Here is a 15229-nt window from a genome sequence, read left to right on the forward strand (position 1 = left end):
ATGAACACATCGCTAAGGGCCAATTCCTCTTTGCCTGGGCAAACAAAGTCTGGAAAGCAAGAGAGCTACCTGACTCCTCTACAGAACATGTCAGTCAATGGTATAACATGCTATAGAGAGGCTGAGCGCGGAGATGGGATGTCTTGAGCACCATGAAGAGGTGATTCTGGTGCCACACTTCTTGATGGGGCAAAGAGTTGGTCGAGTGCGTTGTAGTGGATTTGTGTAGATACTTTGCCTAAAATCCCCATGTTGGAAACCGAAGGGAGCACAGCAAATATTATGCTGGCATTCTTCATTCTACCATCAGGATGGGAAAGTATTCTGTCTGCACAAAACTTGTGCAGCTCTTCTGTACAAATCCCATTTACTCAGGCTTAGTGCCAGTATTTGAACCTAAACCCTTAGAGCAGAGTCTCAGCTGCCAGATCTTGAGGATGCCTTAACTGTGAAAAATCCTGCAGAACAATTGATGGAGCTCCCTGCATGTGAGACTCAGTGTGGGACATGCATAAATGAACAAAGAATTGTTTTAATTCAGTATATTGAGCCAAGTTAAGCTGAGTAACAAGTTGGTTTATCACTTCCCCAAAAAGGGGAAAATTGGAAAACTCTAAAAAGCAGCTCAAAGAATGTTCCTATTCTGCACATCCCCAGATGGGACAGAAGCTGCATCCTTTGGCTTCAAACCCTGCCAATTACTTAAATCCTGACTCCCATCCAAGAGAATGGGAAACTCATCTGTTCAGGGGGAAAAAAATAGGCACCAAGTAACACTTCCAAATAGTTTCTGTCTGCCAAGGAGACCATTTCAAACATCGTTCCATAGAATAATCTCCTTTGTTAGTTGGTTTATTAAACAAAGTAAATTTTCCACATATGCACAAACAAAAAGATACACATTATACAGTGTTATCAGGCAAGAATGAAAATATCATATATATTACAGTATTAGCTAATGTCATAGTATAAATACCAACTATTCCTCCTTACCCAAAAAGCAGAAAAGGCTCCATTTGAGAGGGAGAAATCTCTATTTTGTTCATCAAAACCTAAGAAGCATCACTCTGAATGACTCTGAAAAATAATTAATCTAAAAAATGAAGTATTATACAGTAACAAAATCTTCACTAAGACCTGAAAATTAAAGCAGGATATAGTGTAATTAAACTATGTGCAGGTATAGAAAAGTCCTATTTTACTAGTGTGACAGTTGTCATCTTGGTCCACGCTGGGAATTGAACCAGGAACATTTTGAAGTACAGATTTCTACAGCTTGAGTTAAAGAGCCAGAATGTGTAGTGGGAGACTGTAACCAACTCACATCTTCTCTGGATGGTGCTCAGAGCGGGACATGTAACAGCCACTGACTGGCCCTTTAAAATACTGTAAAGGATACGGGAATATTTGGAATAGTTCATTTAGGGCTGGATTGTACAAGCCATATGGACGCTGATGATCATGCGTAGTCCCACTGACGTTAGTTAATCACTTTTCAGAAATCAAATTGCTAATGGAAAATAAATATGGAATGCCTGAAGACGCGATGTTTAGACACCCATTTTTTAGAACTCAAGTACTCACCAACATGAGTAAGGGTTATGTAATCTTACCCTTTATGAATCAACATTACTTCTGAACAAGATGGGTGGGGGCCATTCTTCCCATCCCTTTGTGACTCCACGTAAGATCAGCAGCCTCATGAAGCTTAGTAAAGGAATGAACTGAGCATAAACTCTTAAAGTAGAGTTATGTCCTAAACCAAGAGGACTAAAACTTGGATTTGGGCACTCCAGACTTTGAGGAAGTTTTGTTTTGGATTCAGATCTGAACTCTGTGACTCGGTCCAATCTCTAGATCTGAAAAATTATTCTGTAAACATGCTATTCAATCTTTATTCTATGTCAGTGACTCTTCCGTATGGAAAAGGTTCGGTTTACAAGTCAATGGCAAGATTTTTCTAAATGCCAGCACAACAAGTTTTGTGTGGGGTCTGAAAACCAGGTTGTATTTTATTTTGTGCAGTGTGGTCAGAAACAAAGATGGCTGGAGTTACAAGTGATCTGTCAATCTTGTTGAGTCATGAAGCAGTAAAAAAGAACTTTTCCCTCATTGCTGCTCTGCTGGCTCTTTGTTAAAAATAGTGAAGCCTTGTTTTTTGTCAGTAAACTGCACAATAAATACATTCTCATTATAGTGCTTTTTCTCTGTAAATCGCAAAGCGCTTTACAAAGGAGGTAAATATTATTAACCCCATTTTACAGATGGGAAAACTGAGGCACCGGGGGGGGGGAGGAGGAGGGGGACAAGTTTCCCAGTCACGCAACAGACCAGTGGCAGAGCCCAGAATCTCACTATGCTGCCCTCTCCACTAGGCTACACGGCCTCATAAATAGAACACCGATTGGAAACTAGAATGCCACATGAGAAGACACAAAGGCCTGTCAATTCCAGAATTTATAATATGTCTGAAGCTGTTTTCAGACATGATTAGGACATACAGTTTTTGTAACATTGTGTTAGTCATGATAAGAAACCATACTATGGAAACAATCTGTGTGGGAAGTAGTATTATTCAGGTACTTGCAAAACCATGTCTCCCAAAACAGTTTTGCTTCCATGTCTCAAGCCAGAGTGTGGACAAGGCAATACAGGACAAAGCACCCCTTTTGCAGCCATTGTTCTGACCAGAATCACTGTTTAGGACCATTTAATAGCATTCTGTTTTATTTGAGGGCTATGTACAATGGAATTGTAGCGTAAAACAATGGGACTTGTCGCTGAAGAAACTATGCCAGTTTTGAATGGGGTGATTTTTTGGGGGTATAGTGTGTTAGTTATATACATGAACATAGGGAGGAATACAGATGTTGTTATGAGTGACAGGACTAGGAGTAAAGAAATCCAGGTTCTCTTCTGGACTCTGCCACTAACTTCTTGTGTAAACTTGACCAAGTCATTTAGTCTCGCCCTGTGTCTCATTTCCAATCAAATGGGAGTAGTGATACTTAATTTCTACTTACCTTCCTCGAAGGGATGTTGGGAGGATTAATTAATGTTGGTTGAGTGCTTTGTGATGCTCGCATGGAAAGGTGCTACATAAGTGTAAATTATTATCATCAAATGATAATGGAAATAAGAATTAAAATAAAGGTTAATAGTTTCTGGTGGGAGGTGAACCTCAGCAGCTTCCAATGTTCTTTTTTTATCCAAAATAATAACAAAATTGTCACGGTTCATTATATAATATATATTTTACCCTCTCATAGAAAACAATTAAAAAATCAATGTCCTGAAGATGCAAAAACTTGGTGTGAAGAGAGAGTGCTGTCAGGCACTGAATGTAGCAATCCCAGCTACTGGATGAGTGTTTGGTCGCTCTCCCCCTTTCAACTGTATTGGGAATTTATGAAGATTAGTTGGGTCAGGATTGGTAATGGGCTACAGAGCCCTTAACCATTTTGAATCCATTTCAGGTTGGTACTGTCTGAACATTGTTACCCATCTGATCTGTCTTTATTGACCTGTGTGACATGAGTTGTTGCTCTCAGACTAAATGTCCACATCCAAAAGGGTTATCAAGTGGCAACATCAGAATAGAGGAAAAGTATCTTTTTGAGTAAGTGGCTTCTCTGGAACTCATTGGTGATGTGCTGTGTGTAGGCAAAGTTTGTCCAGCTGCTGTCTATACGGTAGCTTTTTCTGCAGAATGGATGAAAGCTTGCCTCCACTGAAATCAGTGGGAGTTTGCCGCTGATTTCAGTGGGATCAGGATTTCACTTAGAGTATTTGTGTTTCACTTCCAGATCTGTCAATCAAGCACCTTCCAACAGAAAGACAAACATATCCTACCGACCTAATGCGTCTAATTTCTTGTCATCTTCTCTGATCTGAGTAATATTGCACTTACTGTTCAGGAGACTCTTACAGTGGCATGTATGGATTTTATGAAGGAAACCAAATGTTTTTGCTTAAGTTCCCATAAAAACTCTTTTATAAACACAAATAGTTGTTAATTATTAACTCCCCCCCCCCCCTTCTCCTTTTCTGAAATAGGCTTGGAAATCTCATGGGATGGAGACAGCTTTGTCGAAGTCATGGCTGCACCACACCTGAAAGGCAAACTCTGTGGCTTGTGTGGGAACTATAATGGGCACAGGAGAGATGACCTGATAGGGAGTGATGGGAATTTTAAGTTTGATGTGGATGACTTTGCTGAGTCCTGGCGTGTGGAGTCGAACGAGTTCTGCAGTCGCCCACAGAAGAAGCCTGTGCCTGAACTCTGCCAAGGAACAGTGAGGGTAAAACTTCGGGCCCACCGGGAATGCCAGAAACTCAAGGCTTGGGAGTTTCAGGCTTGTCACTCAACAGTGGATTATACTACGTTCTATCGGTAAGTGCAGCCTGCTCAGGAGTGAGGAGGAAATGGTGGAGAGCTTTGTGTGGGAATGCGATGATGCAAATCTGCACTTAATTGGCCTTGATTCAGGAATGTACTTAAGCAAGTGCTAACTCTTAAGCATGTTCTTAACTCCAATTGACTTCAGCAGGACTCAAGCACGTGCTGAACATCTTTCTTGAATCAGGTCCTAGGACTGGAAATAGGAACAAAAAGGGCAATAGAGCAGCTACAATCGAGAAAGAAAGACAGCTTTATAATTGCCAGATTAGAAAAATGTTGTTTGAAAAGCCCACAGTCAAAGAGAAGGGGTGAACACAAGGCCATGGAACAGATTGCTAAAGTCAATTGTAAAACTCCTGTTGACTTTGATGGGACCAAGATTTAGTCCACAGTGCTCCATGTTTCCCATGGGCTTTTTAAAAACTGATTTTGTTTAAAACTGTTGTACCATAATTTCCTGACTGACGAAATGTGTGTGTTTTAGAGTTTAAAAGGATATAGTAAATAGAATGAGCCAGGTCTGCCTGTTTCACCCTGGGAGCAAAGTAAAAGGGAAGACAACCAAGAAGCTTTGCTTGAGTAATTTATCTAAGTCTTTTTATCATTAAAATGCCCCTGGCCTAAACCACAGAGAAATTGTTTCTGCTCTTTAATTGTCATGAGTTTATTTGCCCCTCTCCCAGCAAATAAAATCTTGTTTTCTTTAGATTGCCTGACATAAAAGATAAAAGCAAGCTGGGTCAGAATTTCATGATGGTGGATGGAACTGACTAACTTCATGGTTGCAGCTCTCTGTACTTGAGCACATCTGCTGAACTACTGGGCTCATTTATAATGGCTTTTTTAAAATTACTGTATTTCCCTTATGAACTGCCTTTCTTCCTCTTCTGTGAGGAGACTGAAAGCCTATTACCTACTCCAGCAGAATATGGCTGAGTGTTGGGAGATGCTAGAAAAGACAGCATATCCTGGTTTCCAGGCTATGTTTGTCTGGGTGCACAGTCTATTTCCTGGCTCATAAGAAAGGGAGATAATGTAAGAATGAGGGCAGGCCCATCCGTAACTTTTATAGTGTTAATTTTCTTGGTGGTTGTGGGAGCAATAGAGAGTATTAGAGGTGCGAACACACACAGTAGATGTGCTGAATGTATTTCAACAATATTCCTACCTTGCTTTTGCCATTATTTAATGTTAAGTGTTGAAAATGAAAATAGAGAACAGGCACAGAAAGTTTAGAATAGATTTTTCTCTTTCATTTCACATTTAGGTTTTTTCTCTCTCCTTTAAAGTGGCTGGTGATTAATTTATTGCAATGAACTCTCAGACACCATGAAAGAAAATGATTTATATCCTGGCAAGGGCAGCCAGAAAACATCTTTGCACCCTCACATATAAAATACCATGGTGGGTTTCCTTTTCTTGCATTAGAAAATAGTATTGCATCAGATCTGGAAACACAATGAAAGTTTGCTTGATTTAAATATACTGTATGTCTTTTGTAGAAAAGGCTGTTTTACATAGAGCTATGTGGGAACTGAAATTTCTATCCCATGGAAAAATTCATATTTCGGGGGGGGAGGGGCGGAGGCGGAACAAAAGTCATTCCTATTTGAAATGAAAAGTTGATGGCCATGTGAGCCTTTTCAACATAAATCTTCACCCAAATAAATATTCTTCTTGAGTATTTATGGGATTTCAATTTTCCATGAACATTCTGTCAAACAAAACATTATTGGCAAATGCACCTTTACAGGAATCAAATTATGTAAATGCCATCAAACAGTTTGATTCAGAATTAACAAAAAATATTCACAACATGCACATGATTCTATCCAGAACACTTGTCAACAGAATTTCATTGTAGGTTTTATTCAGATTTTTCCATTTGTGCATTTTTAAAGAGAAACAAAGTTTTCTGGTGGAATATAAATGTTCCTGAAATAAAATAGTTAGGTCGCCCATGTGTCTGCTTTTTTCTCTCCATCTGTGTCTCTTTTCAACTGAGTAGCTTGAACGGATGGATTTTGCATATCACTGCCTTCTTTCTTCTCTATATCATTATGCATTACATAACTTCTCCATTTTAATATCGTGTTCACAAATGTTAACCTTTCTTGGTCATTCTTATCTACATTATTAACACCACCTCATTTTCAGTAAGTTCCTCTTTAGCTGACCTGCTGTTAATAAGAATTCTCAGAAATAAACTCAGCAGGAACATTTCAAATTAGGGTGTGTTTTCTTCAAATGCCCCCAAAAAGCAATGAACAGTATGTTGCAAATGTTTGTCTGACACTGTGTTACTGAAAAGATTTCTTTGATGACATCTCAAGTGCAGTTTAAGATTCCTTTTTTTTTTTTTTTTTTAAATAGTTGTAGCTTATACTATTAGCCATCCAAAAACCATACTAGATCTATTTGTTTGAATATGGGATGAGGAACCAGTAACTTCTGAGTTCTGATCCTGACCTTGACACACCCTTGGTGCCCTATGGGAAATCACTGAGCACCTATGCCTCATTCCCACTTTATTAGGATGTTGTGGTGATTAATGTTTATTTGTAAAGTGCTCTGCAGATTAAAACCTCTATATAAGCATAAAATGTTAGAATTTTGGAAAGGTCCAAAATGTAATTAACTTTTTTGTAATATATCAATTTGCATCCGTCCTGTAATTCTTTGTTTTAAAACAAAACACGTGTTTTATGGGCTCTTTGTTGTTGTGGTTTTGAAGTAGTGCTAATAGCTCAATGTTCTTGACCAATGCCGTCAATATCCGATATATCAGTCAGGATTTGAGCATGAGAGGAAAATTCAGTTACGTAAGGAAACAATTTCAAATTTCCATGAGATTATAGTAAAGATTGAGTGGAGAAAAAGATTTTTAAAATGACAGAAAACCACTTTGTCACTTTAGTTTATTTAACTGCATATTTGTAAGTGTTCTGGGTAACTCTTTCATGCAAAGTCAAAATGGAACTACAGTTACTCAGGCCCAGATTTTTAGATATGTATATGATATGTGCTTGCAAAAAAGCAGTGCACACTGTTTGTAACTACTGTCATTGTGCACGTACGCATGGTAATTGTGTACACAAATGACCAGTTAGATCCTATGCAACAATTAGTGGCTATGGTAGCATAAAAAATTATGAAATTGTATTACTAAATATCTGGGCCCTAATGTGCAGTCAAACTTTTTACTTCAGGTTGTACAAGTTGTACTAATAAGCCCTTTAGTTAGTGGGTTATTTTTTTTTAAGACTTAATATTGTAATTTAATCATAGGCCACAGCATGCAAACTAATTATAGTACCTGTTATTGTCTCTTGTGTAAAAGAAATTGCCATAAGATTAAGACCTGAATATTTTTTACCTTGAATCTCTATTTTTAATCATATCCAGTCTGGCCTGGAAAAACAGTAGTTGATTAGCAACATGGTAATTGGCCTCATTTGATTGAATCAGTTAATCAAATACATTCAGTAACTGCAAATTTATTTAATTATAACCCTTGTCAGAAACATTCAAACTGACTGTGCTGATATTACTCAGTCTTAACTCTAATTAGATGATTTCCTTCAATGCAGTTAATTTTGCAGACTTTGCTGTTATTGTAAGAATTCCCATGTAACTAGAGAGAAGATTGTTATTCAGAATTAGGACATAAATTATAGGCATAATTTTCATCTTGTTATGCTACATGGGCACCCCGATGATTAACCCACAAAGAGGACATAAGCCCTAGCATTACTCCAGCTAATGAAGAGTTTTCTTGACATTAAATGGTAGTGGATTGTGGTTTTGGAGCCAAAGATCCTAAATTCTATACTCTCAGTTGACCATGAAGTTCTATAACTGATAACTGAAATCCGTGTGGCCAAGGAATCAATGCTCTATGATCATACAGTGGGACAGTGCAAAGGAAAATCTTGTTGTAAAAAAAGGCAGTATCAAGGGAGTGGGAAGAATTGGAATATCTGTAACCCACTATGTTAGCTCAGGGCGTACTACTGGTAGGTGGTACATCTGACCAAAATTTTACATAATATCCTAAGTACAGCCTCTGAAAAGTGGTACATCTAGAATGGATGTTGCAAAGTTTTCCATCTAGCAAAGTCTAACACTATGCTGCTTATCAAAACTGATGCTTCTAGTTGTTTCAGGCTCTTTGACTTCCCATACACTTGAATCTAGCCACTACATTGTGTTATGTTTACACTGAAAAGAAAAAAAAAAAAAAGACACATGCAGCTGAGAGTCTCAGAGCCAAAATCAGCTGACTTAGGCTCATGGAGCTCTTGCAATGGGTCTAAAAAGAGCAGTGTAGACATTTGGGCTCAGGCTGCAGCCTGGGTTCTGAAACCTGGTGAGGGGGGAGGGTCACAGAGCTTGGGGTCTAGCCTGAACCTGAATGTTTACACTGCTATTTTTAACCCCATAGCATGAGTCACAAGGGCCCAAGTCAGTTGACCTGGTCTCTGAGACTTGCTGGTGTGAGTTTTCTTTCTTTCTTTCTGTCTGTCTGTCTGTCTGTCTTGCAGTGTAGACGAATCCTGGGAGTCTTCCCTATTTGGCTTATTCAGTGCTTGATAGTTCCAGCTTTCTTGACAGAAATATAGAATCTGTTTTAAATCATTCTACTGGTTGGAAGCGATTTTTTGCAGACTGACATTGGTGAAATGTGCAAAGGAGTAAATCTGAATGCGTAGGCATTTGAAGAGCTGGTGTTCACAACCCTTCTAGGAACTACTGTGCTTCAGAGTACATTTTTTCTGGTGACTATCCACCTTGACTATCTTCTCTAATTTGTGATTGAGTATGAATTCAGATCACTCTCAAAATCACTCAAATGTCAACGGTTATGTTATGACTGGATCTTGGTAAATACCACATTGTCTTATTTTTAGATAGGCCCGAGGCACCATGGCATACAATGCTTGTGGTGGGCTAATAATGAAAGAGGGGAAATACAAACTTTGTGGGATCAGATGCATTTAGTTAATTCCAACAGCAAGCATCAAATTCACATACTTAGATGCTGCTAATGAAGAGAACTACAGATATATTGTAATACATGTATATCAAACCCAGAAAACACCACTGTTGCAAGCATCCTCCTTGAAGAATTTTTCATTTGATTTGACACAGCCAAGGAGGAGTACAACCTGCCAGCAATACTGTTTAGATTTAAGGATTAGAAGGTTGGACTTGGACAAATAGACAGAGTGGTCAGGGAAGATAAATCAACCTGAGTTGAGCTCAATTATCCACAGATCATGATTCCCCTTCATCTTTTCCCCATAACCCTCCCTTGGCGGGGTATTATTCCCTGTACTGAGTCCCACACACTTGTATCTGTTTAGAAAAGTGCCTCAGGAATCTTGGACTAGAAAACATTCTTCTCTTTGTATCAGTGGTTATTACAGCTGTAAAACATTGAAGCAGTGCCAGAGGATTCACAGATGTCTCCCTTCCTGCTGAGGTATTGGGAGTGGGGTGGTTAGAGGCGGGGGATTGGAGGTGAGGGGGCGAGAACTTCAGAATTTGACAGACTATGGTGTTGGATAGACACCATTCACCTGGGACTGTCCATGGCTTTCTTCCAGTCTGAGAAATGCATGCTTCTCCGATGACCCACTCTGAGCTTCCCTATTTGGAAAGGTTTTTTTTTTTAAGGAAGAGACTTTATAGCAAAACCAGATGAAGCAACATACTATTCTGTGATTAAAATACAGAGAAGCTTCCCTTGTTTCAAAGGATGGCATGTCTGGAATGTTTTTGCTTTGTTTATCCTGATTACATGGGGGGGATCACACCTGATACAATGCTCAGACATTAAATGAGATGATGTTTTCTAATAGATAGTGATTGTAATCTGGTGGTCCCCAAACTGTGGGCACACTCCCCCTGAGGGGGCGCGGAGGAATATTTGGGGGAGCACATGGTGGGGCCAGGGCCAACCCCCACGGGTGGCAGGGAGGGAGCACCATGCTTCCAGTCCTGCGCCACCCCAGGCCAGCTCTGCCTCCTCCTCCAACCCCGTTTAGCCACCAGTCCTGCTCCATCTCCAAGCCCAGCTCCGCCCTCACTCCCTCTCTTCCCCCAGACCAGCTTCACTTCTAGCCCCAGTTCCTACTGCATCCCCAGTACTGCTTTCAGCCCAAGGTCCGCTGCTGAGGAAGTTTTGGCTGTGCAGTAATGCGGGGAGGGGCATGGACAGATTCCATTACTGGTAAGGTGGGGACGTGACTGAAAAAGTTTGAGCCCCTCTGGCGTAATCTGAGACATTCTCTTTCCACTGGTTATTTTCAATCAGTATGTGTACAGATATGTATGTGATTTTTGCAAAAGACCACTTATATCCAATAAAACTTCACTGGCTTTTGGTTTATCACCTTATTCAATGAAATTCAAGTCAGGTGTTTCATAATAAAATGGTGTCTCGCTGGTCTCCCAGTGTCTGACAGATGTGAGGATGCATATATGGATGTGTAAGGTTAATTTGAATAAGATAACATTGATCCTGACAGTGGGCAGAGGACGACATCTAAAGGAATAAACTGGGGCCACGACCACTTTCTATTGCCAGAGTTTTTGTCAGTATGGTTTGTAGTCGTGGAGTTATACTGGTGATATTGCTGTTCTTGGGTAGCCTGATGACAGTGGTGGAAAAAAGTGATCTTTTCTTCTACACTTGATTTGGAGCCTGTGAGGAAAACCTGGCACATTGTAGTCAATGGGAATTTTGCTATTTACTTCCATGGGACCAGGATTTTACCTTGTGACTGTTCCTCTCCTATGCACACTTTGCTACACTCATCCATGCCTTTTTAGCTCCAAGTCTAGCTTTCGACAATTTGCTGTACTGTAGGCAATCTTTAAAAAGATTCAGCTGGTACAGAAACAGATAGAATGCTGCACTGAGACCAAGGAGACCTGGGTTCTATTTATGGATCTAAAACTGGCCTACTGGGTGACTTGGGGAACTCACTTCCTCTCTCTGTATCTCACTTTTCCCCATCTGTAAAATGGGGATAATGATACTCACCTATTTGTAAAGTGCTTTGCCTGATGAAAGCGGCTGTATAAGTGCTGGATATTATTATTACCTCTTGAGTGGAGTGAGCCTCTGAGAGCATAATTCTGGTGCCCAGTGCTGTGCCCAGCTTCTTCTTTCTTTCTGGCTGCAATTTAAGGTGTGGGTTTGTACATTGTAACCCTTAAGTGACCTGGTCATTTACCTCCGCAATTGCCTCTCCACCTATTGTGTGTCCAAAAAAGACTGGTACAGTCAGCTGGGTTTCTGTTGTTTCTTGGCTCTGAACATTTGGCTCCTGAGGGCAAGGTGCTCACTGTGGAAACTTGCACTTTTGTGCCGTGCTCCCTGTGGCAGTCTTCCAAAGCCCAATTGGCAGGCTTTTCAATGCTCTATAGGTATTACTGCTGCCAATATACTAACAGGGAGCTCATCCACTTGATTTTTCTCAACTAAGGTGCTGATCCAGCAAAGCCCTTATGTCACTTAAAGCTGATGAGTGGTCCCAAGGATGAATGAAACACCATTTGGCAAACAGACTTTATGTAAAGTACACTTACTGGAAATATTTATATTTTATTCTGATAAACTTCCTTGGTGTGCTGGTAGAATCGCACAATATCCAACTATATAGCTAGTTAACACGCAGGTGTGAGGAGAATCTTGTAATACAACTTTGGGATAATCTTCCTCTCTGACAATGTTTTTTTTAAAAAAAGCCTGCTTATTAGTTTTATTTGATCCACACCCAAGGCAAAAGTATTTGTTGTTCAGAAGTATTGTTGCTAGCTGCAGGGATAAATATCATGTCTGACTGGGATGATTTAGCGCTATCCAGAAAAGGGGTGAGCATCATCAGAAGCCATGAAAGTCACCCCAAGTCTTCCCTTAAATGTTATAGACTTTTAGTTACAGCTGCTAGAAGCCCCAGATCTCCATTTGGGCTCATTTTTAATTAACCTCTGCGACACTTTTGCAGCAGGAAATATTTTTTAATTTTATTTTTGTGTTTAAAATTTAAATTTAGACCTATCTGTGGTGCTTTCTTGGGGCATCTGGAACAGGAAAGTGATGGATGCCAAAATGGGTTTTTTTGCTTTTCCTTATATTTCCCAAAACTCGTTGTTTTGTCTCTAGAGTCAGTATGACCCCCTGCTGTTCATCTCTTCTTGTTGACACACACGTAAATGGATCTTCCATAATACTTAATTTACATTAGACACAAGGAGATCGCTATCTTCCCTGCTGCCTGGGAGAAAATCTGTTTCTCCCTTTGTTTGGTCACAGACTTGAAAGCATAATATTAGTAGGTAGTAATAATTCCACATATAGTGTTTATAACTACATTTCACAATTATATCAATCACCAGTGTGTCATCGCATTTCATAAAAGACCTTTCTCCAGTGGTTTTCAACCTGTGGTCCATGAACCCTTGGGAGTTCACAGACTATGTCTAAGGGGTCCACCAAAGGTTGTGGTTACCATAGAAGAGTGGTTTTCCACCTGTGGTCCGCGGACCGCTGGGAGTCTGCACTGCATTCTATGTCTAAGATTTCCAAAGTGGTTCACGCCTCCCTTTGACATTTTTTAGAGGTCTGCAAATGAAAAAAGGTTGAAAACCACTGCCTCCCTCAATACAGTTGGATAGTACAATAATATTGTATACAATCCGTTGATTAAATTGCTTATTCTCTGAGGTTCAGACCCCCTGTTCTTCCCTGAGGTTCCTGGACCCTTATTGTCATCCTATATTTTAAGTTCAGGGATGCTGAGGTGATGGGCACTGTGCATAAATCAGTAAATAAATAAGCATAGGGTTCATCATACCAAATGTCAGTACTTCAAGTCCACTATCCTTTCTCTGGCAGAGACCAATATCTGGTGAGAGAAAGGTGAAACCCATCCAAAATGTAGCCGACCAACTGTGTGGCGGCATGCATAGGAGAGAAAATCCATTTCAGGCCCCTGAAATGATCAGTTTGCATCTCGAAGCATGACATTTTATTATCTTTCTCTTAACATGCATAATTGCAAAGCCACTATATTTCAGCCCTTATTTAAAGCCAATGCATTGAGCAGCTTCTGAATAAACTCCCAAAAGGAGTAGGGAAAAGGCATACAGGAAATAAGCACATATAGAACTTGTGTTCTTGTGCTTCTTTAGGAATATCTATCTGCCTGTCTAAAGTACTTATCACCCTGGAATCTAATCCTTGATAATGTAATATGTGCCATACTTAAACACTAAAGGCTGAGTCCTGGTCTCACCCAAATGGAATGGGAAGGTTTTGCCGTGAGGACGGATACAGCATTATGCACTTGCTGCTAGTTAATTTAACAAGATTGTAGCGTGGCGGCTGTGTATATCTGAGAGCAGGGCTGAGACTTGAGGTCTCCATCGCAGTATTCAGCAGTTGAGACAATTTAAGTATCTTCCTGCCTCCCATTTAGCCCAGATGAAATTAAATATGTTGGGGAATGTGAAAATGTTGAGAAGGGAGTTGAAGCTGTACATGCTCTTGCATTCCTGTGTACTCCTACCACTAATGTTCTGTTTATATAATATTTCTGAAGCATAAAAGCTAAAACAAATCCAGCAGGTGAAAAGTCATTTCTCATAAGGCCAGTCCAGAGAAAGCTGTTGTAAGTGGTACGGTATTCAGACAGCTGATATTTGTACATCATTTCTCAAGTGAGATATGCAGTTTGCAGAGATAGCAAGTGTTTAAGTTAGGTGCCACATATGTATATCAAGAGCAAAAGGCTGTGGAACAGAATGGATACCATGGCAGTGAAGAAAAAGTTTACAAAGTTCATTTCCTAAGCGATTGAACTGATTTTTACTCTGCTGTGCAAACACTAATTTATCAAGTCTCTCTATACACCCATTTTCGAGTTGGGGAAATTGAGAATGAGAACCTAATGCTCACCCCTTTCCCCCCCACCCAGGAAGTCAAGAGCAGAGCTGAGATTAGAACACACTTTCTCCTAGCTCCTAGACTGAAACTGCAGTCCACTAGATGGTCTGGGACCTGTTCCCAGCTCTGTCACTTGTCATGTGAACTAGGTCAAGACACTTCAGCAAAAATCTTCAAACTTAAGGATGCAAAGTTAGGGACCTAAATTCATATATATTCATGAATGTTGGCTGTTATTTTCAGCTGACTTCAGGTGTATGCAGGTTGGGCAGTTGCACATACAAACAGATAGATAGCCATGCAGTTACCTCATTTAGTGCAAATGCCCATTTACACACACCAATACAAAGTTTTGCAGATGCATACGTTGTACCAGCAACTGAAAATCTGGGCCTGAATCTCCAAAGCAAAAAGCACTTTAACATTTATTTTGGATCTCAGTTTATACTTTTCCCCCCTTCTCTTCTGTATCTCTCTGATCCTCTAGCTTCAGTTTATGCATGCGGACAAAAAGAAATCCATAACAAAACCCTCTTTATCATGAGATCTTGAAGCAGTGATCTCATTGTTGGTCCAATGGTTTAAGAACATAAGACTGGCCATACTCGGACAGACCAATGGTGCATCTAGCCCAGCATCCTGTCTTCTGACAGCTGCCAATGCCAGGTGATTCAGAGGGAATGAACAGAACAGGAAATTATCAAATGATCCATTACCTGTCGCCCATTCTCAGCTTCTGGCAAACAGAGGTTAGAGACACTTCTCAGAGAATGGTTTTGCATCCCTGCCCATCCTGGCTAATAGCCATTGATGGACCTATCCTCTGTGAAATTATCTAGTTCTTTTTTGAACCCTGTTATAGTCTTGGC

The 15229-nt window shown here is 40.1% G+C and overlaps 1 protein-coding gene across 1 annotated transcript in view; it reads left to right on the forward strand.

Annotated features, from left to right (window-relative positions):
* The window catches only part of BMPER (BMP binding endothelial regulator), a 175951-nt gene that overhangs the window by 121050 nt on the left and 39672 nt on the right, over positions 1-15229 (forward strand). Inside the window, exon 13 of the mRNA XM_067562445.1 lies at positions 4057-4393. Coding sequence (XP_067418546.1) covers positions 4057-4393 — 337 coding nt within the window. The remainder of the gene's footprint in view (positions 1-4056; positions 4394-15229) is intronic.

This window comes from Emydura macquarii, unplaced genomic scaffold (genome assembly GCF_026122565.2).
Source record: "Emydura macquarii macquarii isolate MOO-44397 ecotype Brisbane River unplaced genomic scaffold, CSIRO-AGI_Emac_v2 contig_2432, whole genome shotgun sequence".
Classification (NCBI taxonomy): domain Eukaryota; kingdom Metazoa; phylum Chordata; order Testudines; family Chelidae; genus Emydura; species Emydura macquarii.